Here is a 27694-nt window from a genome sequence, read left to right as displayed (position 1 = left end):
AACCCAAAAACACAGCATTATCAGTGTGCCTTGGGCTGGGGGCATTGGAGTAGAGCACCTGTCAGTAGCCGGCTCCCCTGCCGAGCTGGCCTGGGGCAGGGCCCTGCACAGGGGCAGGTGTGGTACGTGGGAGCGAAGGGGGAGAGAAGAACATCCTTCTGAGAGATAGCTGCATGCCTTTCAATCTACCTAAATTTATACATCTTCGCCCAAACTAACGTGTCTCCTCTTGGACCAAAGAAAAGAATCACTCTGGGGCTTTTCTTTAGTCACAACACAGTCCCCATGGACCGCATGGCGCAGTGGTAAAGGTAACTGGTTAGTGAGGTTAACTGATCACCGCTCTGGATTAGCCCAGTCCTCAGTCCCCCAAAGGGCAGAAACATGCCGGATGGTAAGGAGGTAGCACTCATTCACTGGGCAAGAACCCAGCCTTACACATGATGACGTGTCTTAAAGGCTTCTGGTCTTGTTCCAGGAAGACCCCAATCCTGCTGGTGCACGGTGACAAGCGAGAAGCTAAGGCTCACCTGCACGCCCAGGCCAAGCCCTACGGAAACGTCTCCCTCTGCCAGGTGAGCCACTGCCGCCGCTGAAGGGCCTGCATGGTCTGGAGCTTGTGGGGGGTTTGAACATCTGGTCTCTCCGCCCGCCTGACGTAGGAGTCCTCTCCAGGGTCGCCGGCAAGTATCTGTCCAGCCTTGGCTTTCTGCTGCCGGGGATAGCCCGTCCTGTTGGTGGGCAGCCCCTGTGGTCAGAAAGATTCTTTTTGATGTAGATTTGCTGTCTGTGTGTTAGGGTTCTCCAGGGAAGCAGAGCCAATAAGGGAGTGTGGGGCGGGTGGGGTATGGGGGAGATTTAGAAGAATTGGCTCATGTGATCCTGGGATCTGATCAGTGGGAGGTCAGTGGAGTGAGATGGCTTCTTCAAAACGCAGGGAAGAGGGCCTCCCCTGGTGGCGCAGGGGTTGTGCGCTGGGCTGTGAGGCTGCCCACAGCCTCTGCAGTGCTGGTTCGATCTCCGGCCGCTGGCGAGGGTCCCACATGGTGCGACAGACCTCTCCTGCCGCGCCTGCTGCTCCCCTCAGCAGTGTATTTCATCAGTCTTCCTGTTCTGTTCCCCACGCTGTCTCTGGTGAATCCTCTCACCCTCCCATGCATCTGGCCTGTACCCCGGTTCTTGTATAAATAAATAAATCTTTAAAAAAAAAAAAAAACCCCAGGGAAGAGGTGGTGCTGGGGCCCCAGCCCACGCCCAGAGGCAGTCTGAGACCATCCTTCCTCTTTCTCAAGGAAGTCAGTTTTTTCACTTACAGCTTCAGATGACTGGGTGGTGCCCCCTATAGTAGGGCAGGGAGGCTGCCTTACTCAGGGCGGTTTCTCCATTAAAAATCACCTTCACAGCAACACCCACCAAATTTCTGGTGCTGTGACCAAGCTGAGTTCACCCACGGGAGGCCCCACCCCTATCTTCCTCCTCACCCCTGCCAACACCTGGCCTGATCCTCCCCCTCTGGAGCCACATGTAGTAAATCTCTCAAGTCTCGCTGATTCTTATATTTGAAGTCTTCTATTCTGTCTCCCTGTCTTCTCTCTTCGGGTTCAAGCATTCACTTTTCCAGCTGAACTTGCTGTCCCGTGGATTCCCTTTTTCACCAACCTGTGGTCCTGCTCTGAGTGTGTCCAGTTTGCCTCTGTTGCTCCCCGCCCCCTCCCCATCCTGGGGTTCAGCACTGAACAAATCCTGGGCACACCTCAGTGGCAGTTTCCCTCTTTGAGTCTCTGGTGACTGTATTTGTTGTGACAGTTTATCTACCAGATTAGCTGTCCACATTAGATGGACCCTTTGCCACAGTCCCAGCTCTTTGTCACATAGGATCTGTCCTGGGGAGACCCCCTATACAAGCAGGCCTTTTAGGACCCCCCTATGTGAGCCATATGCTGCATGTGGCCCAGACCTGGCAAGGGAGCATGAAGTGGTCTCAGAGCAGATGATGTGCCTAGTTGGCTGGCACCAAGGCAAGGCAAACAGAATATGGCAAAGCAAGCCACTTGCCCGGCTGTTTTGTATTTCAAAAATTTGCTCCTGATACTTCGCAGTCAGAACACAGGGAAATAGGACATGACCTGTGTGTCTTTGATTAAGAATCAGTGTATAGACTCCATGTCTGAAACAGTGAGGTACGTGGCATTTTGTGCAAGATGCAGAAAAGCAAGGGATTCGGAAGAATTTTTGACACCCTTAGAGGATGGGTCATTAGAGGAATCCCACAGAACCAGGGGGTGCTTTTCCATTTTTCTTCCTCTGCCTTTTTTCTCATTCATACAAGAGTTCCACCTCGCACTTTTATCCCTTGTCTTCCGAAAGTAAATGTTACCTATGTGTGTAGATGTATATATTTTTAAAGATTAAAAGCGAGAAATGCCACTTTGATTAGCTTTAAGCTTATCTCACAGGATATCTCCTGTGGTTTAACCCACTGTGTTTATGTAGTTGGAGTTTTTTTATTTTTAAGATTTATTTATTTACACATACAAGAGCTGGCGGTTCAGTGGTGGAGGTGTGAGATGATTCACTAGACACAGAGTGGGGAGCAGAACAGACATCTACTGAAATACACTGCTGAGGGGAGCAGCGGGCGAGACAGGAAAGGTCTGCTGTGCCACGTGGGTCAGCTCCCTGGCCAGGTGCAGTGGCTGCCAGTAGCTTCATAGTGCTGAGACTTAACCCCTTGCGCCACCAGGGAGGCCCCTGAAGTTGGAGTTGTAAAACATTCCTTTTACCCAACATGTTTGTCGCTCAGCTTCAATACTGAGAGCAGCTGCCTAAAATCCTGCTGTTTTGCTTTTGTTCCCCAAAACAGAAGAGAGTAAACTGAAAAATAACAGCAGTTTACTAATGGGCAGAAAATGAAATGGCACAGGAATCCTGAAACCCAGTGATTAAATCAATGCAAGTAGAAAGTTTTTCAAATATGACCTCCCTGCCCTGAAATGTTTAGTAGGACATGGTGTCTGGCCTGATGGTGTGCTCCAGGCCAGCCACTGGAGGGCGCCAGGAGTCCTGGCTTCTAAACCTGGTGAATGAAGCTCCCAGGTCCTGGAGGACGGTGGCCAGATCCTGGCCTATTAAAATACCTTTGTACCTTGTCTATAAGAGGCATTCTTTTAGCAACATAGTGTAATTGGATCACTTGTTCCATTTTGCACGTGTGATGGTTCTCCAGAGCTTTAGGTTTAAGTGGCCAGACTCTGTCCCAGCTCTCAGCCTGTTAGCTGTGGAACAGGTGCATCACCTCACCTCATAAGTCTGATTTTTGTCTCTAAAGTGAATTGTTAATGCTTTTCTCCAGAGGATTTTTGTGCAAAGGAAAGCCTGTTGATGGCTTTCCCCATCCTTCCCTCAGTGCTTACCCTTGCCGGGTGCACCAACAGCCTGCTACAGAGCCAACCTGGAAAGCCAGACTTTCAGCATTGCTGTTTCTGAGATAAATGTCAATTCACAGTTACCAGATTTACGTTTACTAAGACATGAAATGCAGATCCCTACTCTCCTCTGTGGCCAGACCACTCACAGACGTGCTGGTCTGTGACAGGAAGAGTGTGCAGCCCCACCTGTGTCCCACCTGCCGGCGCTGCCCCCAGCAAGCACTTCTGCCCACTATTCACATGCCAGTGCCAGTGCTGGGGTTGTAGCTGTAATTTCTGCCATTTAGTGTGGAGCGCACAAGCCCCTTAATCATTTTACAGACTTTTCTCATTGATTCCTAACAACAGCTCTGATTATCTGTTCTAACAGTCCCCTCTTTTTGAAGAGGAGAAAGACAAAGTATTTTCTAAAGTCGTGCAAAGCAGTGAAGACAGGCTTTGGCCCCAGAGGATATTTCTAACAGCTGTTCTCATGTTCCTGTTTGAACTCTCAGAGCTACTTCTGCAGGCCCATCTGCCTGACCAAGGTCTGGCTACATTGGGTATTAGATAAAATGTGTAACTCCTCTACCCACTCCCCTTTTTATTTGAAAAGGAATCATTTTGTAACCTGAAAATGGATTTATTGTATCTTATTTTCAGCTCTTGCTGTGTTAATATAAGAAAACTCCTGTTTTGGCATCATATGTCTTTATGCTCCACATTGAGTGTTTCTTTTAAATTTGCTCTGAAAACTTTTTGCATATATTTTTGTATAAGCTCAAAATGCCTATCTTTAAAACTTTGTAAAAAGCCTCATTTGTTTTCACTAGTTTTTTGACAGCTCAAGAAATTAGACTTTTTACTTCTAATTACTTTCATTTAAAATGCAGTATTGAATCATTCTGGTTAACTTTTTTAAAAAGTAATCATTTTTTTCTAAATGAGCTTCATTGGTAGCTTATTTAAAAGCTCTGTTGATTGAGGGCGTGTCCACGAGGTGGCAGTAGAAACAGTTTTTTGGGTTTTTTTTAAAAGGTGGACCTGAACACTTTTCTAATTTCATTTCCAGTAGATAGGGATGTTAAGTTTTTTAAATAAGTGACTTCTTTTTTTTATTCTAGGCGAAGTTGGATATTGCATTTGGAACACACCACACGTAAGCAATTTTTATGAAATGGGGAGGAAATGATTTTTAACAGAAGAGCTCTGATAACATGACTCCCATGTGACAGTTCTGCGGGGGCAGGGGCTGTGACAAGGAAGGAGAGTTGCCATCTAACCTCAGGGTGACAGTCTGACCAGCCAGGCAGTTTCTGCTGTCCTTGTACCAGTGTAGAGAGGCGAGCTGGCCTTGTGGCACCTGGAAGCCCCGTGCCTGAGGAGTCCACTCCTTTAAAGAAAATCTTCTGATCTCCACAGGCTTCTCAGTTCATTGAGTAGAATATTATTAGGTTAGCTCCACCCTGTGGCTGAAAAATACACATATCAGTATACTAGCTTTGCAAAAACTTGTCCACTTGAGAGGCTGATGCCACTGATGACATCTCAGAAGTTCTCTTGCAGGGTAATTTTTGGTGACACTGTAAACCACAGACAGGAAAAGCTTATCTGTTACTTCCTACTTGGGCAGTCAGCTGGGCTCCCGGTTGACTTGGGTTGGTCTCAACACCCTTTTACTGAGCCCTCTTACACAGTTGATTCTGTAAATGAGAAAGAACAAGATACGGTCATCCCTGTTCAGTATTTTTATCACATTTTTCTAGAAAGAACTTGTGTAAGGACTTGATGAAGCCGCCTCTGCCTTCTGTACTGGCAATGGCCTGGTTGCTCGCCGCGCCAGGCTTCTGTCTCCAGGGCAGAGGTGTGTCTGGGGGGTGTCCCAGTCTGGCTGTGACCACAGTTTTCCTGACACTGTGGTGACCCAAGTGAGGGCACTTTTCATCTTTCTCTTTGATGCTTTAAACTATTCTGCCGATTCTCCAGGAACCAGAGCTGGAAAGACTGAGCCATTTCATAAAAGAATATCTACCAAATGAGCTGATTTAAGATGCTTTTGTAAATGTTGCATCATTTACTACCACCCCCTGATTGACAGCTGTGGCCTGAGAGGGCCGGGCTTAAGGCTCGTTGAGCATAAGCAGATGCACCTGGCTCAGGTGTATGTGAGTTATTGTAGCCCTGAGCTCGCGGGATGCCCATCCCCACAGAGGCTGCCCTGGCATGGATGGGGCATCTCCACTCCCCTCTGCCCCAGCATGTACAGTTTCTACTCTGTGACTACGCACTGTCTTGTAGGAGATTGAACTCAGGCCTTGAGGTTCCTCTTGGTTACTGGTTTTAAAAATGTTAGCATTGGGCCTCCCCAGTGGCACAGCGGATTGAGCGCAGTGTTGTGAAGCTGTCCGCAGCCTCTGAAGTGCGGGTTCGATTCCTAGCTGGCCAGGGAGATACCCACATGGCATGGCAGACCTCTCCTGTCTAGCCCACTGCTACCCTCAACAGTGTTTTCCATCAGTCTGCCTATTCTCCCTGCTCTGTCTCTGGCCTGTGCCCCTGGCCTGTACCCCAGTTCTTGTATAAATAAATTAAATCTTTTAAAAAAAAAAAGTTAAAATTATTCACTGAATAGCTGTCCTTAAGACACAGCTCTGGTGGATTTGAAGTGACTTGAGACTCAATTATTTGTTCCTGGTGAGAGAGGCAAAGCATGTGAGTAGCAAAGAAACCCTTCCTGCAGGTGCTGACAGTGGACACTGCCCTCCTGCTCTGCTTTCTCCCTTCTCACAAATAGAGTCAAAACTGGGACTTGTCCCTTTTGCTACACCTACACCCCCCTCCACTCCCCACCACCCCAGGCAGCGTGCCAGTCCGATTTCAAGGAAGACTCACTGCTCACCCTCTTATTCCTTTCTAACCCATTTGTCTAGCACCTGTCATTTTCTCTATGAAAAGATTACTCTTGTCCCCTTAGTTCATGGCTGTGTTTGGTGGAATTCACAGACATTGGTGCATTGTCATTGTCCCCCCACCACCTCCAGTTGAGGCTTTGATTAATGGAAATATTTGTAAGTCTTATCATGAGTTCATAACTGGCTTATTGTTAGTTACAGTCAGCTGCTGGTTTGGCGCAGGTACAAGTCCCTCCGCCCAGATCCCAGACACGTGTTCCCTGAGTGGGGAGGAGCTTGGCGGAGCAGCTGTGTCTCCTCCAGCTCGGCCTCACTGACTGTTTAATAGCCTGGGTTAGATTCTCATTTTGGCAAGAAATGAGCCTCCCATTCCCTATTCTGTTTTTGTACTCTGTCGGGTCTTAACACTAACCCCATGTGCCCACATAGTATCCATGCTGTTTATTTGAGAGAACCGGGGATTCTTATTTTTCCCAGATGTGAACTGATTTGCATCAATATTAAGTAGCATCTTATTCCTACGTGGAAACAATGTCAGTGCAGAGTTAGAGGCATGAGGAGCGAATCCCTCATTGCGGAGAGAGAACTTAGATTCCTGGTATAATCAGAAAATGAGCCAGGGGCCTCCCTGGTGGCCTAGGGGTTAAGTCTCAGCGCTACCACCACAACAGCCCCTTGTGATGGCCTGAGTTCGAGCCCCAGCCAGGGAGCTGACCCACATGGTGCAGCAGACCTCTCCTGTCTTGCCCGTTCCTCCCCTCAGCAGTGTATTTCAGTGGATCCACCTGTTCTGCTCCCTACTCTGTCTCTGGTGAATCCTCTCACCCTCCCCACGCACACCTCTGGTCTACACCTCAGTTCTTCTACACAAAAATAATTGAAATTTTTTTTTAAAAAAAAGAAAACGCATCATAGGGTGACCAAGAATCATCTGATAGTAGATTACAAAATTGAGCGAGGCACTGAGGATTAGTGGAAATGTGCCATTAGAAAATTTGACATTTAACAAAATGCTTGTTGCATTTTCTTTCGACTATACAAAGTAAGAGTTAACCCTTTATGTTACTAGTAAACAACCGAGGCCCAGAGACACTAAGTGACTTGGGGACATTAAATGACACCCCTGGGATCATAGGGCTCCTAGCTGGTGAAGACTCGAATTTCAAGAGGAAAGCTCTTCTTTATATTTTGTTTCCTCCGTCTCCTGGAGTTAAGTCAAGAGAAGCATGTCTGATAACTCGCGGCCTGGGAAACCCCAAGGGAAGGAGACTTCAACTGGGTCTGGTTCGACTTAATGGAGAAGACTGATCTCAAGGCCAGTTCAAGACCAGTCTTGTGAAAAAGAAGCATCTTTAAAACTTTTTGAACTATGGCTGAAAGTTAAGAATTATATCTTACCTTTTTGGTTCATCACACCCATTCATACTGCTGAGTTGAAACGAGAGTTCCATGAACTGATAATTGAAATATGTTCAGGACCCTCCTGTGTTTCTCGTTTATCCAACTGCAATTTTGTGAAGCCAGGACACAGCAAAAGGTCGTGAACATACTTTGGGGAGCACTGGACAAGGGGTTCCCATGACCCCTTATAGGATCGGGTAATGCTCCAGAGAGAACAAGAGGCCAGGTGCAGGGGCAGGTCTAGAGAGTGAGGACTGGCCACATGGGCAGGGCAGGCAGAAGCCTGTGGACCACCCAGTCCTCGGAGGGTTTTAGAAGTTATTCTCTGCTCGTAACTTGGCAGACTTTGATAAACTGGCCGCGTGTAGAAGGCAGAAAGGGGGTAAATGTGGAGTTTGGGTAATGTAAGAGATTAAAGAGTCCCTTTATTTGCATTAGAAAGGAACTACTTATCTAGAAAGTTCATGTGTTTGATCCCTTTTCTGTTTGTAAAGGAAAATGATGCTGCTGCTGTATGAGGAAGGCCTCCGGGTAGTCATCCACACCTCCAACCTCATCCGCGAGGACTGGCACCAGAAAACACAAGGGTACGTCGGGTCTCTCTCACTCAGCAGGAGCCACGTGTGCTCAGGAAGCGTCAAAGCCAGAACATTCTTTCATTTCTATTTAAAAAAAAAAAAAAGAGCCACACATACATGGCCTAGAAGAGAGATGCAGGAAGAGCGACAGTCTCCTGCTGCCCCCAGCTCACGCTCCTAGGTAGCCAGCGCTCAGTCTCGCATGTAATCACCCACAACTAACAGGCTCAGACACACTCTGTAGCCAAGTTGAGGGAACAGCATGTGCAGAGGATCTGAAATGGGAGAGAAGATCCAAAATAAAAGGCCCGAACCTACCATCTTCCCCAGTGAGACCACCAGTGCCTGTCAGTCTCCACGTAGCCCTGTGCCCATGCATGCCCCCGCTCCTACTCCCCAGACAGGTATCTGCAGAAATCCTATGCCAGAAATGGTTTTTCTTTTTCTGAATTAAGTATTTGAAAGTCTGAGGTTCGTGTTGTCATTAAATGGAATATGTACTCATTCCAAATAGCAGCTGGAGGATGTGAGTATATCTCACACTGCTGTGGCATGTACATCAGGAAAAGGAGTTTATTAAAAATAGATTTGCACACTTTTCTCATAGTATAAATAACCTTTGTTCTTCCATTTGGCTGAAGAGCTATGTTGGTGTAGGTGTGGGCAAAATCTTGCTGGATCAGTAGAGGTATTGCAGATTTGCTGCAACAATTAGGCAAGAAACTCTTCACTGTTATCATCGAGCCTTCCAATGCAGTATAGAGTGAGGTTAGGAGAGGGACAAGGAAGGTGGATGAAGGAGATAGAGGGGTGCATGGTGGGGCTGAGCTGGGAGAGGTGGGCAAATGCCAGGTCTTAGTGGGTCTTAAATGCATGGTGAAATTGGTGGGTGCAGAAGGAAAGGAAAGGGTGGGTGGTGAGGATAAAGGGGACAGTGGTGTGGTGAAGGTGGAATTGGGCTTTTGGAGACGATCATCATGTAGCACATTCACACTGACCGTGGATGGTGCACTACAGAGGCACAATGTGATAAGGCCATGTTCCTTCAGCTGAAAACTTTATGGTGACATGCTCAAAAATAATTCTGCATCCATTGGAAACCTCTGGAGCACTGTGAGTGGTGGGGCTTGAGGTTGCACATGGAGCACGTGTGACCCACGCAGAGACAGCAGGGTCATGAGGGACGCACCTGACTCTCGACCATGACTTCCTTCCAGAATATGGTTGAGTCCCTTGTACCCACGGATTGCCGATGGAACCCACTTATCCGGAGAATCAGCAACCCACTTTAAAGCTGATCTACTCAGCTACTTGATGGCCTACAATTCTCCTCCTCTCAAGGAGTGGACAGACATCATCCACCAGCACGACCTCTCTGAAACAAAGTACGTGGCACCTTAGCGCTGGGGTGTCGTGAAGAGGACACAGGTGTGGGCAGCCAGACCTGGAAGGAGGTGGCGGGGGGGGGGGGGTTTGGACTGTCCTGATATGCCGCCGGCTTTACCGCGTAGTACTCAGGCCCTCAGTGGAGGCCAGTGTCCCTGCCCACCACTCTGAACTGTCCTTGCACACATAATGTGAGCATTTGTTTAAGTGGGAGCTACTCTGAGGAGGCCTCTCAGGAGCATGGGCCAGTTCTTGGAACATATCAGGGGTATGTGAGTTCGTGTGGGTTTTGTGATTTCCAGTGCCGAGGTGACAACACTGAAAGTGCTGTGACCTGTCACTTGCATTTCATATCTTTTCAGTGTTTACCTCATTGGATCAACCCCAGGACGCTTTCAAGGAAGTCAGAAGGATAATTGGGGCCATTTCAGGCTTAGAAAGGTAACAGAATTCTACTCTTTCAATAACTTGATAATGATAATGCATCTTTCCACTTTTTCATTCATAGTTGTGTGTTTTCATGGTAGTTCTGGGTAACTTGGCCACAAGCATCTTTGTTTCAGGCAGTTTCAACACCTAACCAGCTGGCAGTAAGATGATTTTGACATCACAGGGAAAAGAACAGCAAAAAAAAAAGGCATTCAGAAGACAGAAGGAACATGATTTTTTTCATGTCTGTAGATTCAGGGCAAGACTAAGTGAAGAACTGATTTTCCCTTGTGGTAAAAGAGAAAAGAACAAGAAGGAAGACCGGAACATTCAAGAGACTTCATGAAACATGAGAAATTAATCACAAGAAACACAGAATACTCTAATGTGTGTAGGAATGTGCCTAGGTCCCCGGCAGGGCTATGCAGAGTCGAGTCTCTGATTTTCTTGGGTGGGTTTGCACCTGTCATCCGAGTCCCTCATTCATTTTGAGTATTATACATTCTTCTGTATTTTCAATGATCAGACTGATGGGGAAGTATAAAATCAGAGAGTGTAAAGCCCCATCACACCCCGCTGTACTAGAAAAGGCAGCATATCAGTTTGAGAAGAGTTGGTTTCTTATTTCGTCAACGGGGAAAGGAAACCAAGCTGACAACTTGCTTAAATACATTATTAAATAAAGTCTGCCGAAGGCGGTTGATTGACTGATTCATCAACTAGTTCTTTCTCCTTTGTGGCAGAATTGCCTCACAGCCAGTTAGTCAGCCAGGAGGCAAGGACTCGTGAAGCCCTGCCACATTTGATGGCAACTTCCCTTTCCAGCATAATTCTGGCCAAGTAGCAGGCAGTGAATAGATGGATGGTCTCTATAGTTTTCAGCAGCTACTTGAGAGTTAATGTTTTTCTCTTTTGTAGGTGTAGAGTAGATGGTTCTAAATGACAACAGTCTGGGCTCTGTTTTTCTTAGAATAGCTGCTGCTGGTACGAAAATAACCAAAGAAAGGTCTTCAACCAAATCATATACCAAAGTCTAACGTTTTCTTCCTCTCTTTAGGAGACAGTGTATCGGCCATAAAAAATTCTTCCTTAGAGTAGCTTTCTTTTAAAAGTCTTGCTTCTTTTTTCCTATCAAGTATTTGCTATGTTAAAATTCACTTGGATTAGTGAGCATTTAGTTTTTTTGTTTTTTTGTTTTTTTTAAAGATTTATTTATTTATTTATACAAGTCTGGGTACAGTCAGAAGCGCGGGAGGGTGAGAGAATTCACCAGAGCCAGAGCGGGGAGCAGAGCAGGCAGAAGGACCGAAGTACACTGCTGAGGGGAGCAGCGGGCGGCAGGAGAGGTCTGCGGGCCATGTGGGACCTTCCTCCTCTGGTGGCCGGGGAGTAGGCGGGGATCGAACCGGTGCTGCAGAGGTTGCGGGCAGCTTCGCAACCGAGCGCTCAACCGCTGCACCACCAGGGAGGCCCAGTGAGCATTTAGTTTTAATTTCCTCTTTTCAAAATGATACCATACCTGAAAGCAGACAAGGCCTCGGAGCTGACATCTTCACACTGCATCCCAAAGAGGAACAGAGTTTGGTGCAGGGTTGGGGACAGACTCCTGTCCTTGGGTTCAGCTTCTGACCTGCTACTTGCAGGTCAACTGATCTTGGCCTGCTTTTTAACCTGCCCCTCATGTCACCTATGAAATGGTACCTCCCTCACAGAATGGCTCGAGGGTTTCACAAAAACCGGCACACGGGCCCATGAGCGCTCGGGGCGGCTTGTCTGGGCTGGTTGCTGGCACGGGGTGGGCCACAGCTCCCCAGCGTTTCCAGTCCACTTTCCTACAGCAGCGGAAAGATGGGGCTGGTCACACCTGTCTCGCTGATGTGTGGACAGAGGCACAGGGACTTGCCCAGGTCCCACAGCCCACCTGGGGCCAAGCTCCAGAACAGAAACCGGTGGTAATGGGTGTCAGTTCAGTCCCATTTCTACACCACGCCACACTCAGGGCGGCTCAGTTGAGAACCACTTGAGCATGTTGGTAAATGTGTTTCCACTTGTTCCCACCTATATCATCTTGGGGAAAATGACCCACAGTAAAGTAAATACAGCGGTCTGAGTGGGTTCCACAGGGCAGGAACAGTGGACCCTTCTTGCTCTATCCGGCCTCTAGGTAGTGGGCACCCCATGTGGGTTGAAGTAGATAGAGCCCCTGGAGATTTCCTGAACTGTCTCTTGGCTTTGCATAAGTACCAGACAAAGTGGGAAATGCAGGTCAGTCTTTGCAGCAGGTGGGGGAGGCGGGGAGTGTGTGTCCCAGTGGATGCTCACTCTTTTTCTTGAATCTCACTCTGGAGCCCATATGTCAAACCTCTTTCAAATGAGATGAGTCAAAGCATACAACAGTTTGATTTTCTGTGTATTTTTTAGGTATACTAAGCCATTGACTTCCAGGCCAAAAAAAAAAATCAAACTTCATTTAGCAAGTGGCTGGTTCATCTGACATTGCTACTAAAATGGATCTTGGAAAAATCCAAGATTTTAATCAAAGATTTCTGGAAGAGGAATGCTTCTGTCCACTTCATTGAAATGAAATATTTTTAGTATTTAAAAAAATATTTCCCAAAAAAGAATATAAAAGTGCAAAATTGGTCGCTATTATTTTCAGCAGTTTCCTTGTTGGCCAGGGAAGCCACAGGCAGAAAAGGCACATTCTGAGTCAACCCGGCTTTTCTGTTCACAGCTCCTGAAGGAGCAGGCCTCCCGCATGCTGCAGGCTGAGTCCTGGCCGGTGGTGGGTCAGTTCTCCAGCATTGGCTCCATGGGGGCTGATGAATCAAAATGGCTGTGCTCTGAGTTCCAAGAGAGCTTGGTGACCATGGGGAAGGAAGGCCAGGCCCTGGGCAAAAGTACCGCCCCTCTGCACCTGGTGAGTGTTCCTCCTCCTCGGTGAAGTGTTTTTAGTCTCGTCCAAAAGAGTGAGATTCAGTCCTTGTTTTAGTCAGTGCTCTGGGCTGGAAGTGGCCACACATCAGCATCCTCCTATGTGACCAAGTGACCCCGCGTCTGCTGCCACTGGAAGCTTCAGATTAGCCACAGCTCCACCTCTGCCAGCCTGCATGCCACCATCCCTCCGGCCGTCAAGCCAAGGGACTAGAATTGAGAAAGCGTAGCCAGCAGTTATGGGCATTAATTATTTAGGGTCTTTGAATTAATATTCTATTTTGCATTCAATTCAGTGTTAATTTGACCTTTCAGAGGAAAAATATAAATCGAAGTGTAATGTTTTTTCATCAAGTATTTATGTTTCTTGTACTTTAATTAGTAGAAGTTTGGTTGTGTGGGGTTTTTTTCTTTTTCCCCAGCAAGACTGGAACTTTTTAAAATTTAAAGCACATTTTCCAAGTTATTAAATTAAGCTTTTCTACTTGAGATTTTCATTTTCTTAAGAATTAATATTTCAGAATTGAGACATTTGGAGGGGGGCGGGGACGAGCACAAAGCAGGGAAGAAGTATAGTGGACCGTGGGGGGTGGGAGGGACATCCTGCTTCTGAAATACGAACAGCAACAAAAGCCAGTATTACCCCAATTAAAAAAAATCATATGGTGAAGGATGGAGTTAGACTTTTTTTAAAAAAAGACTTATTTATTGATAAATACAAGAACTGGGGTACAGGCCAGAGGTGCGGGGGGGGTGAGAGGATTCATCAGAGACAGAGTGGGAAACAGAACAGACAGACCGACTGAAACACACTGCGGGCAAGTCAGGAGAGTTCTGCTGCTCCATGCGGGTATCTCCCTGGCAGGCCTGGGATCGAACTCATGCTGCAGAGGCTGCGGACTGCTTCATAGTGCTGTGCTTAACCCCTTGTGCCGCCAGGGAGGCCCAGAATTAGACTTTTAATGAACACAATGCAGTATCTACAGATACTGACTTATAATAATATCTATAAATACATATGTTATAAGCCAATGTTACATCAATAAAAATTTTTTTAAAGCTCTAATATTCCTTTTAACAAATAGTTTCTTCGACATGGTCCATTCCAAGTGTTAATGTGCTTGTGTTTTCTGTATTTATTTTTAGATCTATCCTTCCGTGGAAAATGTGAGGACCAGCTTAGAAGGGTATCCAGGTGAGTGATGGGGAGACTGTCTCGAGTGTATATTTCAGAAATGTCCTGGTGAACTTTTCAAAACAAGTAGTAAGCATGCCTTCCTCCTTGACATGAGTATTGGCTAGAAATTTAGAGTTGAATTTCTCTTGTCTGGTTTGTGTGTGTGTATGTATGTACACCAATATATATGCACATTTGACACATATGTTTATTTATAGGTTAATGCTGTTTCAGATGATAATACCACATGGTTGGTTGATTTGGATGTGCTAATCCTCACAATGACCCTCTGTTAGTCTTCTTATCTTTATTAAGACTGTTTGAGAACAGTCTGGACAACCCACCAACTGGTTGTCCAGGCAAGACGTCCAAATAAATCCAGGTTCCCTACCCCTCTGTGGCTTTCCAGATCCACTCTTACATTCCTTTCTCTGCTCACCTGCTCTCCACATCCTCTCCGTGCCTATCAGAAGTATTATATGGTTCTTCAAAACTTGAGTTGCATATGCATGTCCATTTAGGGTCCCAAACATAAGTCTAATATCAAGGTGAAGCCTTTGGTTCAGCCTAGTTGATAAACTATTTACCCGAGGGCTTCATACATGTTTGGGATTATTTTGTTCTGTTTGGGGAGGGGGTTGTTTTTAGGATTTATTTTTTTATTCATACAAGAGCTGGGGTACAGGCCAGAGGTGCAGGGATGAGAGGATTCACCAGAGACAGAGTGGGGAGCCGAACAGGCGGATTCACGAAAATACACTGCTGAGGGGAGCAGCGAGTGAGACGAGAGGTCTGCTGCTCCATGTGGGTCAGCTTCCTGGCCAGGGTTGAACCCAGACAATAGCAATACAAAGGGGCAAATAGCTTGATAGCACTGAGACTTTAACTCCTGCACCACCAGGAAGGCCCCTGTCTGGGTTATTTTGTACATGTTTCTCAACCTTGTCCTCTTTCCCACGTACCAGTGCTATTACACTAAACTCTTATTTGGAGTTGAACAGCCCCCTGGAGAGATCACTCAGGAGGTAATAGACAAAACGCCAAATTGTATATTCTTCTGGAAAAAGAGGTCTGGTTAGCATCTGCTTATGGCTGGAGGCAAAGAGTGCTTGAATCCGAGTAATTTGGTCCATGTGTTGCTTATCAAAGTAGATGTGACCCTGCCAGGAAAATCTTGATAGGGTTGGTGTATATTTGCCCATTTGTTGCATTTTAATGGCAAAAGTAAAATTATTTCACTGAGGCTCATGGACATAATGATTTTTGTTTAAAGATTTATTTATACATACAAGAACTGGAGTACAGGCCAGGGGTTGGGGGTGGGGCGGAGAGGGTAAGAGGATTCATCAGAGACAGAGTGGGGAACAGAACAGACAGACTGACTGAAATACACTGCTGAGGGGAGCAGCAGGCGAGACAGTCTGTTGTGCCATGTGGGTAGCTCCCTGGCTGGCTAGGGATCGAACTTGTGCTGCAGAGGCTGCAGATAGCTTCCCAGTGCTGTGCTTAACCTGTTGCACCACCAGGGAGGCCCCATAATGATTTTTTTTTCTTGGCCATCTTCCTGTATTTCTAATAGACTAGATCATTCAGAACATCCTTCTTCATGTGGAAGAACATAGCATTTCCCATAAAGCTGTTTTATAACTGATCCTGAAAGCCAGAATATGTTGTGAGGTAGTTTTATTCAGAGATACAGCATGCCTTCTTTGATAAGTAGGAAAAACTTAAAACCCTCTTTGAATAATAGATTGATAGGGAGATGCTCCAACATGTGTTAGGAAAGTCACTGATAAATCTGCAGTGGGAATTCCCTCTGTTAAAAGAGGAACAAAATTGGCTTCTACCTCTGTTTCTGCTGGTATCTGTTTTCCCCTTTGGAGAAATATGGTGTTTCGAATTCCTTCATTGAAAACATGGCTGTTTACTGAATGTTTTCATTTATTTTAAGGATCATTCTGTTCCATTTATAAGAGTCTGGTTAGCCAGAACAGTCTGTTCAGAAGTAGCAGAGTGAAGGTGCAGGAGGCAAAAGAACCCCATTCTCACACTGGCGGGTCTGCCTCCCCACGTGTGCTGGTCGAGGGCAAAGACCAGGGCAGTGCAGACCTCCCGCAGCAGAGCATGGCTGAGCCTGCCTCCTGTGCCAGGACAGAAGGACAGACCAGGCTTCTTCTGTGGTCACTTCCAACACTTCTAGTCTGCGCTGTTACAGACATTAAATTACCACCCCTGAGAGATTCAGCAAGGCTTTCCTCTGTTCAGACAGTGAATATTTACTCTTTAATAAACATCCCTAAGAAAGAAAACCATTTGGGGCCTCCCTCATGATGCAAGGGGTTAAGACGCAGCACTATGAAGCTGTCTGCTGCAACACAAATTTGATCCCCGCCCAGGGAGCTACCCACATGGTGCAGCAAACCTCTCCCGTCTCACCCACTGCTCCCCTCAGTCTTGTATTTCAGTCAGTCTGCCTGTTGTGTTCCCCACTCTGTCTCTAGTGAATCCTCTACACCCCCCAACCCTCTGGCCTGTACCCCAATTCTTGTATACATAAATAAATCTTTAAAAAAAAAAAAAAGAGACCCAATCGAGAGAACACATTTAATGCATATACCAGGCACTTTCTTTCAAAGAACCATTTCATAAGATAAGTAATGGAAGTAAATTTGCTTTTTTCTTTTGCCTTCTCACTGTTTACTATATAGATTTTCTTCTTCATAAGGAATTCAAATTGTATTTCATAATTTGTATTTTATTTTTCTTTTAAAAGCCGGCGGTTCTCTTCCCTATAGCATCCAGACAGCTGAGAAACAGACCTGGCTCCATTCCTATTTTCAGTAAGTAATTGGTTCAGAGTGTTGCCATTGCTTCGTGAGGAATAGGAATGTTATTTATGTCAGTCTAATTTTTTTTTTTAAAGAACCTTACATCATATAGCTCTATATTTTCATCTACATGTGTTAGTGATAGAAATAACTTAAAATGAGATCTCAAAAACTTTTTGGAATAGGTTGTTAATACCAAAGCATAAAATTTCTGTCTGTGAATTTTCTATTTATATTTTGGCCAGTAAAGAAAAAAAGATACAAGGACATGGTGGGTGGTATAGCATTTATAACAGCAGCATTTATTGCCTATCTATAAAATATAATTATTATTTAAACATTCACACACTGTGGGGCTGTGGACTCGCTGGGGGTAGAATACACTCCACTCCTCAGGATCAAGGTGGCGGCAGGTTTGTGGAAGAGTTCACAGGTGGCTGGCTGGACAGGTGCGCTCAGAGTCTTTCATCCTCCTGGAGCTGTAGAGCTTGTGCGCGCTGCATGTTCTCAGCCAACAGACACCAACTGTGGCAAACAGCCAGGAATGAGGAAGATTATGTTACAGCTTCCGGCATGTCATCCTGGAGCCTGCCTTTAATGGCACTTTTAGGAGATTGTTCCTTACAGAGTACATTCTTTATATTGGTCTCTCAACATCGTCTTCCTTCAAGTGAATTTCATACCCTTAACGGTGGACCTGCCTGATCCATTCTGTGCACATGCCGTGCTGCTGGGAGCCCCTCTTCTCATGTTCAGAAGGATAGTTCCCTCCTAAATATAAGTCACTTGTCCCATAAACATTAGTCCTACCACGTTTAGATATAGGATGTCAGCATGTGACCCAAGTATTCAGACTTATCCTCCTTTTCGACATTCAGTTGTGATATTCTTAGTGTCTGCGGTTTTCCTGCGCCGTATCTTGTTTCGTCCAGCAGGCTTTTAGGAGGCCTGTGCCTAGTGGGGCCTGGTTGTGCGTGCTGCCTGCTTGAAGGAGAGCACAGTCCAGCTAGGAGACAAGAGTTTCAAACAGGCAGTTAAAAGCACAACAGAAATAAGGGGTGTGGCCCTCAACACGACCTTGAACTATGTGCGTCCACTTGCACTCAGGTTTTCTTGTGAGCAAGTGATGTAAACTAACAGTATCAGTAGATATAGAACAGTGCTGATTGTATTTTCCCTTAAGATCTCCCCAATCTGGGGCCTCCCTGGCAGCGCAAGGGGTTAAGACGCAACCTATGAAGCTATCCACAGTCAGTGCTGCATGAGTTCGATCCCTGGCCAGGGAGTAACCCACATAGCGCAGCAGACCTCTCGTAACTTGCCTGAGGCTCCCCTCAGCAATGTATTTCAGTCAGTCTGCCTGTTCTGTTCCCCACTCCGACTCTGGTGAATCCTCTCACCCCCACACCTCTGGCCTATACCCCAGTTCTTGTATGCTTAAATAACTCTATAGTAAGTATACACCATGTCATGCATTTAACCAAGATATATGTTAACCAAGGGTTCAAGTTATTGGGAAGGCTTTCAGTCAATAGAGGGCAATGGTGTTTTGGGGGAATCAGAAGTTATTCTCAGATCTTCTACTGCACCCCCAACCCCATGTTGATCGAGCCTGTGCATGGGTGTTCACATCAGGGAGGATGAGGTGGCCGGACCCCGCATCCAGAGTCCCCCGTGCCACACTGAAAGAGACGTGCGTGGTTTTGTCACCTGAACAGGGGCTGTGTGCTCAAATGGTTCAAATGGTAGTATTTTGTGTTACAAAATAGTAGTATTTGGTACAAAACAGTAGTATTTGGTACTGTTCAAATGGTAGTATTTTGTGTTACATGCAGTTTCCCAGCATTAGGCTGATGACCGACTTGTGTCTCTTCTGTCACCAGCAAGTGGTCGGCCGAGACGTCTGGCCGCAGCCACGCCATGCCGCACATCAAGACATACATGAGGCTCTCCCCAGACTTCCAGCAGGTTGCTTGGTTCCTTGTCACCAGGTAAGTCATGGAGGAAATTTTTTACATGCTTGTAATTCTTGCTCTTAATACTGGAAACTAAATGAGTTTCTAAAAAGCAATTTGTAAATTGTCATTGTGTGTGTGTGTATGTGTATATGTGTACAACATATCTTGTTTGAGCCTCATTTTAAGGAGGTCCAGGACTCATCCCTTTATAGAACATGTAATCATTGCCTGATTTTATTTATAAGTCCACATGTTTAGAAGGTTTACATAAATTTTGTGTTTCTGTCTGTTACTTAGTACATTTTGGGGGGTAAATATAAAAGAAAAATAGTATGGTAGAATTAATATTTGTACCTTAATTATTTTCTTCTAAGCATGCAAATCTTCCATGTGTCCTTTAAAGAAATCCCTCCTTAAGTTATAAATAACATAGAATTAAATCCACCAATATAAAGTCTACAGCTTAGTATATATAAAAAATAGTAACAACAATTTAGTATGTATTCACAGAACTGTGCGACTGTCACAATAATCCAATTGCAGAATAATCGTCATCACCTCCTGTAAGACACTCCCTTCCCTATTAGCACTTTTGTGACTATTGTGTCAACCTTGCAATGCTGGAAACTTAGAAAACAGACTCAGACCTAAATCCGGGTCTCTGCTGGATGGAGGGCTCTGCCCTTTGAAAAACACATGAGCTTGAGTTCCTGACTTGCAGTCTCAGCAAAGACCACTGGACATCTGATGATTTAATAGCATAACTGATGCCAATAACTGCTAGTTACATCATCACAGAGCAGGATCATACCTTTAATAGTGCACAAACTTTGACACTAAAGTCTGAAAACACTCACAAGCAAACAAGTCAGCTGCCCAGAAACAAAACCAAGTAACTTCCCTGGTGGGTGAAAATTGGTGGCCTGACTTCATGCTGGCCTCTACCAAGGAGCATGAATGACCCTCACGGTGTTTGTGGCACAAATCTGAAGCAAGAGAAGACTCCTGCAGGCTTTTGAGGCATCCTAACATGATGGAAAAACACTTTTGAGTCCTAGGGATAAATATTTCAAGATACTGTTCCCGTCACTTACCACCTCTGTGAACATAGAAATTTATTTAGCCTGAGTCTGTTTGCAAGTGTGTGACATAGGAATCGTGAGGGCTGCCTTCTGGAATCGTGAGACCCCATGCAACGTGAGGGCTCACTGCCCAGAGTGTAACACCCTGGGACAGGGGAGCTGTCATCATGCTTGTCCAAAAAGGAAGCATGGCGTGGGGACTCAGTGCCTTCTCTGTGCCTCTCTGAAAAGAGAAACTTCTGGAGAAGGAGCTTACCTACATGTAAAGGGCCTGGATTCTAGATTCCCTGGATGGAGAAGGCATTGCCAGGGAGAACAGACATAGAAAGCCTGGGGTGCCTCTGCATGAGGAGTTAAAACCTGAGTTGCTGTGGTGAGTGTGAGATTGGTATTAATCCCACCTCCAACTTTATTTTAAATAAGAACACACTTGAGAAAGCTAAATTATTACAGATATATTCCTGAATTAAGGTGATGAGAAACAGGTTTTGAGGTTACCCAGCCTTCTGCAAAGTTAGCCTCCGACCATGCATTGGGGTATGTATTGTGGGTCGTAGAAACCTCTCCAGAGGGACATGGATATTCAGAGTCTGCATTTCCATTTCCGGGGCAGCTCACCTTTTCAAACTCAGAAACCCCCAGTGGTGGCACAACCAACCCTTCAGCCAGCACCTGAGGAGGAGACAGCACTGAGATAGGGCTCCAAGATCCAATCCTCTGGGATTGCCACGCATTTGTCTTGCCACTTAAATTTCAGAAAAGTCGTATATAATCTAGACTTACCTCACGTACAGTATGCTCTCAGGATGATAGAAAACGAATGTGGAGGTTACCTGTCAAGCCATGTGATTTGCAGCAACCATGTGCTATTAAGCGGCTTATAAATTTACCTGTTCTGTTTATATAATATGTGACCTAAAGATTTGACTATAGATACAGCCTTTGTTAAACTTGATATGTGGTCGATTTAAGGCCACGTATTGGTCCAAATTATTCTGTAAAATCAAGTCAAGTATGTCCAGCCAGAAGTATATGTTAAAGAAACTTAAAACTAGTACATATTAGCTTGAACTTACTGAAATGTTAGCTGGCAATTTCCTCTCTTGTCTGGTTGCGTTTCTGCAAAACTATTAATAGTTTCTGAGCCTACCATGAAGTCATCGTGTGTTTGATGGACAGCCTGTTGTTATGGAAATTACTGGGACATGATGACAAATACAGTGTTGAAATTTTACCACACCACCAAGCAGGCAGGATGAGCTTTAAGAAGCTGCCTTGGCTAAGAAAGCGCCTCAGAGTAATTGGCAAACCTAGGAGAACAATTATGAAAGTTGTGCTTTGTGGGTGGGCAGAGAGCAGTTGCTGTTACAGGTTGCCTAGCAACTGACAGGCACTGGGGGATAGCCGAGGATGAGCAGAAATGTTGGTGCTGCCACTTTGGGGGGAAAGTAGACAAGCACTTGGCTAGAAAAGCTCCTTGCCTTTGGAGGAAACATAAAGGCCTTTCTCCCCTACTCTGACTTTGAGCAGATGTCAGCAGCCCTTCTCTAATTCCTGTCCCTTTGATTCGGAAACAAATCGTCTCTTTTCCTCCTTTGTCTGAGTTTTTCTGGCGAAATGAAATTGGATCACAAAAAAGAAAATATTTGTAGAGTGGGTTGCCAGGTACCGCAGCCCCAAGATGCTGCTTTATTATTTTTTTTTTTATAATTTTTACATCATTTTTTCATTTTTGCACATTTTCATCTTGGTTATATTCCCCATACAATTCCCACCCCCCCTTATTTTGACCCTAATCCCTCCTTTCCTCCCTACCCCCATAGTGTGTCTCTGGTTTATAGTTGCTTGTTGATTTTGATTTTTACTTTATTATAATTACCAAGACACTGCTTTTAACTGGTATGCCTTTGTGCTCTGTTAGAAGCAGTGGTTATCGGCACTGGTCTGCAGATGGCTTCCTTTTTATGTTAGAGATGATTCATGGCCGTATATCACCATCCTGTCTTTCTTGCATTCTCTCAAGTGGACCAAAGACACAGCAGGCCCCTGTGCACACACAGGGGAGCAGATCTCATGGACCGTTACCAAGATATTGAGACCACCCCGGGCCTAAAACCTTTCAGATCCTTTGTACACTGTCCCATACTTTGGGGACATTAGAATCTTCATCTTAAGGTATCTTAAGGTAAATTGGACAAATGTTGGCCGTACATGGGACCTTCCATTGCTGCCTGCCATCCAAACAGTCTGCTGTCTGCAACCACCTCCAGCTTTGAAACAGTGTCTTGACCCTAGATGCCTCTTTCCCACGTGTAGAAAGGCGTCAGGCTGAATCAGTGGTTCACACAGCATTCTTGGGAGCCCAAAGTGTTCTAGAAGCCTCTTTCCGAGTCCACTGCCACTTTGCGTAGTGGAGAGGTCTGCTGACACTTGCTCTTGGTCTGCTTTAAATGTTTCCTCTGAACCAGATTCCAGATTTTTTAAAAAGTCTAAAAAAAAAAAAAAAGTAGCTCTCAAACATTTCATAGGTCTGTTAAGAGTTATTTTCCAAAGTTACCTTTTGTGCTTTACTTGACAATTTATTTTTTTTTAAGATTTATTTATTCACACAAGAACTGGGGTAGGGACCAGAGGTGTGGGAGTGTGAGAGGATTCACCAGAGACAGAGTGGAGAACAGAACAGGCAGACTGACCGAAGTACACTGCTGAGAGAAGCAGCGGGCAAGTCAGGTCTGCTACCCCATGATGGTAGCTCCCTGGACGGGGATCAAACTCGTGCTAAGTGGCTGTGGATACCTTCATAGGTTGCATCTTAACCCCTTGTGCCACCAGGGAAGCCCTGCTTGACAATTTCCTAAGACTTTCACCTAGATTATTTCATTCTTGTTATAACCCAGAGAAGTGAATAGACAGTGTGGAGCCTGTATCATAAATGAAAATGACACCCAAAGAACGACCAAACGGTAACTAACTGCTGGCCAGGACCAAATATATATTAGGAGTCCACCGGCCTGCCCGAGCCCTTGCCTTTCCACCATGGACTGGAATAATGACATGTCTCTGAAGAAAATGAAGTCCAGGTTAGGGTTATCTCATCAATTACTGTTAAATACATACTGAACACCTGAGGAAGTGTCATCCCCTCCCCCTAAATCACATACAGTGTTGTAAACCATTGTTATCAGTGTTTTTTTTTAATGCTGAGGAAAAAAAATACTGAAATTCTGTGGTATGGCATTCTAAATACCAATTTTGACTAGAAATTTAAAAAACTACTTCTGGCATTTTGGATTCTGGATGCTGGTATGCCAGCTTTGAAGGCCCCTGTAGGGTAAGTAAAAAATGTCAGGCTTTTCTGCCATCCTGCCATTAGATTAAATGCATGCCTGATGGCAGACACTTGGAGTAGGGTGTGGGCATGCATGCGTGGGTACACCTGACCTGAGAGACTAGGCTTATAAGGGCAGCATCATGGGGATGCCAGCAGAGCGAAAGAGACCAGGAAGAGAACCAGCAGAGAAGCAGAGGCCACAAGAGAATGCCAGAGAATCCAGCAAGAGTGAAGACTTGCTGGGCTACCTCCCAACCCCCAGCCCCCCCAGCACCCCTGCCTGCTATATACCCGGTAAAAATCCAAAAAAAAGCCTGAAAAGCCACCGAGGGCTCCAGTACTCTCCTTCACCCGTCTGCTTTGATCATAGAGCTCCTGCCCTGGGCCCTTCGTGCTACTATTGCCCCTATCGTCACTCTATTTGTGGGACCAGTATCCTTTTAAAAACTAGGTTGACACCTGGGCTGGACTACGCCATGCCCTGTTCTGAATTCTGCGTGGATTGGGAAGAGTTTACTTGGTGTCAAATATGCCTGTGATTGAAGAACAAAGTGAGGTTGCAGATAGAGTTCTCAGAATCTGGTAAATTGTCACAATCGCTGTTTGCAAAAGCCCACCGAAAGTATCTAATCTCCCGTAATGGTCCGTTCCCGCTTATCTGTACAAAAACACGGGTTTATCATTTTGTCATTTTCTTTTCCTGTTGGCATTTCTTAATACGCTGAATCTGTAAAACATAATTCCAGTTCTCAAAACACAGCTGACATGTTGCACTTAATCTCACAAAATTATTGAATGTCTGCAGAATTGGTTTAATGCTAGCCATGCTACTGACTTCCTGACTTCACTCCTATCTACATTAAAAATCAGAGTAACTCTCTCCTCTGCATCAGGGGACAAATCCTCTTGACTTCCTGTATAATATAAAATAGAATCTCACTGTATTTCTGCTTTGGGAACTTGTGCAAGGATTAGGTCAGTGAAGCAGCCCGATGAATAATTTTTAGACCTATCTACCACCAAAGCTTTCTAGGATTAGACCTGGGTAGACCTGCCTCCAGAAAATTCCATTACTTGTTGAGTTACATCAGAGAGAAGGACCAGAATATTGAAAATGATAATGGCTAACATTTAGTAGGCATCATTTATGTGCCAGAGACCTTACCCTCCTTATCTGATAGAATCCACACATCACCTTATGAGACAGGAACAGCACCATATTTCACAAGTACACAAGATCAGCGGTGTTAGTGCTGATTGAAAGGCATGCCAGCTCAGATTCTGCTCTTACACCTGCCGTGCCTTTTGTGCTTAATTTTTAACAATTAGACTTTTTCTCTAGCTCTTGTAATATGAAAGGTTTTCATTCTCTTAATAAGTTGTATCTTCTAAATCTCTGTGCACTAGTCTTTTTTTCTTGAGCTAATTAGATGTTTCTTGCCTGCAGAGCACCTTCAGGATTCAGCTGGGAGATATGTGGGCTGGAATAGCCACTGTTTCTTCAGAGGGGGGATGTTCCAAGGAGGAAAGGGTTCAGATACCCCCAGGAGTGGGTAGGGTGGGTGGCACCAAGAAAAAGGAAATGTTTGCCAAGAGATGGGGGCAGTCAGTAGTAACTCAATTCTCTGAAACTGGACAAATGTATATGATACGCACCTCCCATTATATTATCATAGAGAATAATTGCACTGTTCTAAGAATCCTCTGGTTTCCACCTGTTTATTCTTCTCTCCTCCAAACCCCTAGCAACCACTGGTCTTTTGCTGTCTCTAGTTTTGGCTTTTCCAGAGTCTCAGATAGTTGGAATCATATAATTTGTAGCCTTTTCAGGTTGCTTCCTGTCACTTAGCAAATGCACATTTAAGGTTCTCTGTGTCTTTTCATGGCTTCATAGCTCGATTCTGTGCTGAGTATTATTCCATTGTATGAACGGTCTATAGCTTCTCTGTCCATTCACTTAGTGAAGCACATCCCGGTTGCTTCTGAGTTTGGTCAATTATTTAAAAAGCTGAATAAACATCCCTATGCAAGGTTTTGTGTGGACTTAAGCTTTCAACATCTTTGAGTAAATACCAAGGAGTATGCATGCTGGATTGTATAATATCTTTTCAGTTGTATGAAGCTGCCAAACCGTTTTCCAAAGTGACTACCATTTTGCCTCCCCACCAACAGTGAAGGTGAATTCCTGTTGCTCCACTTCCTCATCAGCATTTGATGTTGTCAGTGCTCTGGGTGTTGGCCCTTCTGATAGGTGTGTGATGGTGTCTCGCTTTAATGTACATTCCCTCTGACACGTGAGGTGGAGCATCTTTCTTAACCCCACTCTCCATCTGTATATCTTCATGGTGAGGTGTCTGTTCAGATCCTTTGCCAATTCTTTAATCAGGAGGTTGGTTTTTACTGAGTATTAAGAATTCTTTTTTTTTTTTTAGAGGCATGTTTTATTTATTTGTTTGTTTGTTTGTTTTGTTTGTTTATACATGCACTGGGTACAGTCAGAAGCACGGGAGGGTGAGAGAATTCACCAGAGCCAGCGGGGAGCAGAGCAGGCAGAAGGACCGAAGTACACTGCTCAGGGGAGCAGCGGGCGGCAGGAGAGGCCTGCGCGCCATGTGGGACCCTCCTCCGGTGGCCGGGGAGCAGCCGGGGATCGAACCGGCGCCGCAGGGGCCGCGGGCAGCTTCGCAACCCAGCGCTCAACCGCTGCGCCACCGGGGAGGCCCAGTATTAAGAATTCTTTGTCAGGGTCCTCCCTTGTGGCCTAGCACTATCACCGCTACGGCCTCAGTTCAATCCCCAGGGAACTGACCCACATGGCGCAGCAGACCTCTCCTGTCTCGCCTGCTGCTCCCCTCAGCAGTGTATTTAAGTGAATCCGCCTGGTCTGGTTCCCACTCTGTTGCTGGTGAATCCTCCCACCCTCCGCCCCTCTGGCCTACACCCCAGTTCTTCTATACCAAAAAAAAGAATTCTTGGTCATTCTTTGTGTATTTTAGATACCCATCCTTATTAAATAAATGGTTTGCAATGATTTCTTCCCAGTCTATAGCTTGTCTTTTCATTCCCCTTACAGTTTTGTTCACAAAGAAATTTTTAAGGAAGTCCAACTTAATGGGCTTTTCCTTCTGTGGATTGTGCTTTTTTTGTTTTGGTGTTGTATCTAAAAATTCCCTTTGTCATTTAATGCTTATCCTTATTTTTTCAGGTGTGTTTCTTATAAATCTAATCTGATAGGCTCTGTTAGTAGTGACTTAAATAAATTTGCACTCAGTGTCAGTACTGATTCAGTTCTAATTTTTGATGATACTGTGTTTTTCTCTTTTTCCTCTCCTCTTCCTCCCTTCTGTTGGATTCATCAAGTTCACTCCATTCCATTTCCTTTCTATTAATTTGAAAAGTAGAGTCAACAGAAAATAAGTTTAAAACTTAATCATTTAAAAAATCTCAGCTTAATCGGTGTTCTCCCAAACAGCCAAGAAACAGGACTCAAATTACAGTTACCTCTTTTCTTAGGTCTTGTTATTCTCCAGCTGTTCCAGTTTTGCTTTTAGACCTTTGATTGATGTCATTATTTTACACCACATTTTGTTCACTGTTACCCACAAATTTACTATTGTCTCTGCATTTCTTCCTGGTAGGCCTGTCTTTTTGAATAAAATTCATCTTTCCTTCCTGAACTATATCCTCTTGAGTTACTGCATGGAAACCCCATGTGGACATTAAGTTTTCCAAACCAACATCTCCAATGAAATTGGTTTTCCTAAACTACCTTTATTTTTGCCCTCATTTTTGAGTAATAATGTAACTGGATTAAATGCTCTTTTGAGTTAATTTCTCCCACTTCTTTGAGGGATTTTTCCCTTGGCTTTTGAATCAAGTTTCTCAAGAAACTGCTGTCTAGGGCCTCCCCAGTGGCGCAGTGGGTTGAGCGCAGCGCTATGAAGCTGTCTGCAGCCTCTGCAGCGCAGATTCGATTCCCAGCTGGCCAGGGAGATTCCCACATGGTGTGGCAGACCTATCCTGTCTCGCCTGCTTCTCCCCTCAGCAGTGCCTTCAGTCCCTCTGCCTGTTTCGGTCCGTCTGCCTGTTCTGCTCCCCGCTCTGTCTCTGGTGAATCCTCTCACCCTCCCATACCTCTGACCTGTACCGCAGTTCTTGTATAGAAATAAATAAATGTTTAAAAAAAAGAAACTGCAATCTAGTCATCATTTCATGTGAAATCTAGTCTGTCTCTGTCTGCTTTTAAGATTGTCCTTTATGTTTTGGTGTTC

The 27694-nt window shown here is 45.2% G+C and overlaps 1 protein-coding gene across 1 annotated transcript in view; it reads left to right on the top strand.

The window, feature by feature from the left end:
* TDP1 (tyrosyl-DNA phosphodiesterase 1) overlaps nt 1-27694 on the top strand; it is a gene marked incomplete at both ends in the record, with an annotated part of 47798 nt that overhangs the window by 6943 nt on the left and 13161 nt on the right. Inside the window, 9 exons of the mRNA XM_084240932.1 lie at nt 479-575; nt 4532-4566; nt 8215-8307; nt 9516-9683; nt 10047-10125; nt 12848-13033; nt 14194-14242; nt 16998-17064; nt 18936-19043. Of these exons, the coding sequence (XP_084097058.1) occupies nt 479-575; nt 4532-4566; nt 8215-8307; nt 9516-9683; nt 10047-10125; nt 12848-13033; nt 14194-14242; nt 16998-17064; nt 18936-19043 (882 nt within the window). The remainder of the gene's footprint in view (nt 1-478; nt 576-4531; nt 4567-8214; nt 8308-9515; nt 9684-10046; nt 10126-12847; nt 13034-14193; nt 14243-16997; nt 17065-18935; nt 19044-27694) is intronic.

This window comes from Talpa europaea, assembly GCF_964194135.1.
Source record: "Talpa europaea genome assembly, chromosome: 8".
In the NCBI taxonomy this organism is placed as follows: domain Eukaryota; kingdom Metazoa; phylum Chordata; class Mammalia; order Eulipotyphla; family Talpidae; genus Talpa; species Talpa europaea.
Note: the sequence above shows the minus strand (reverse complement) of the source record. Positions and strands in the feature narration are given on the sequence as shown.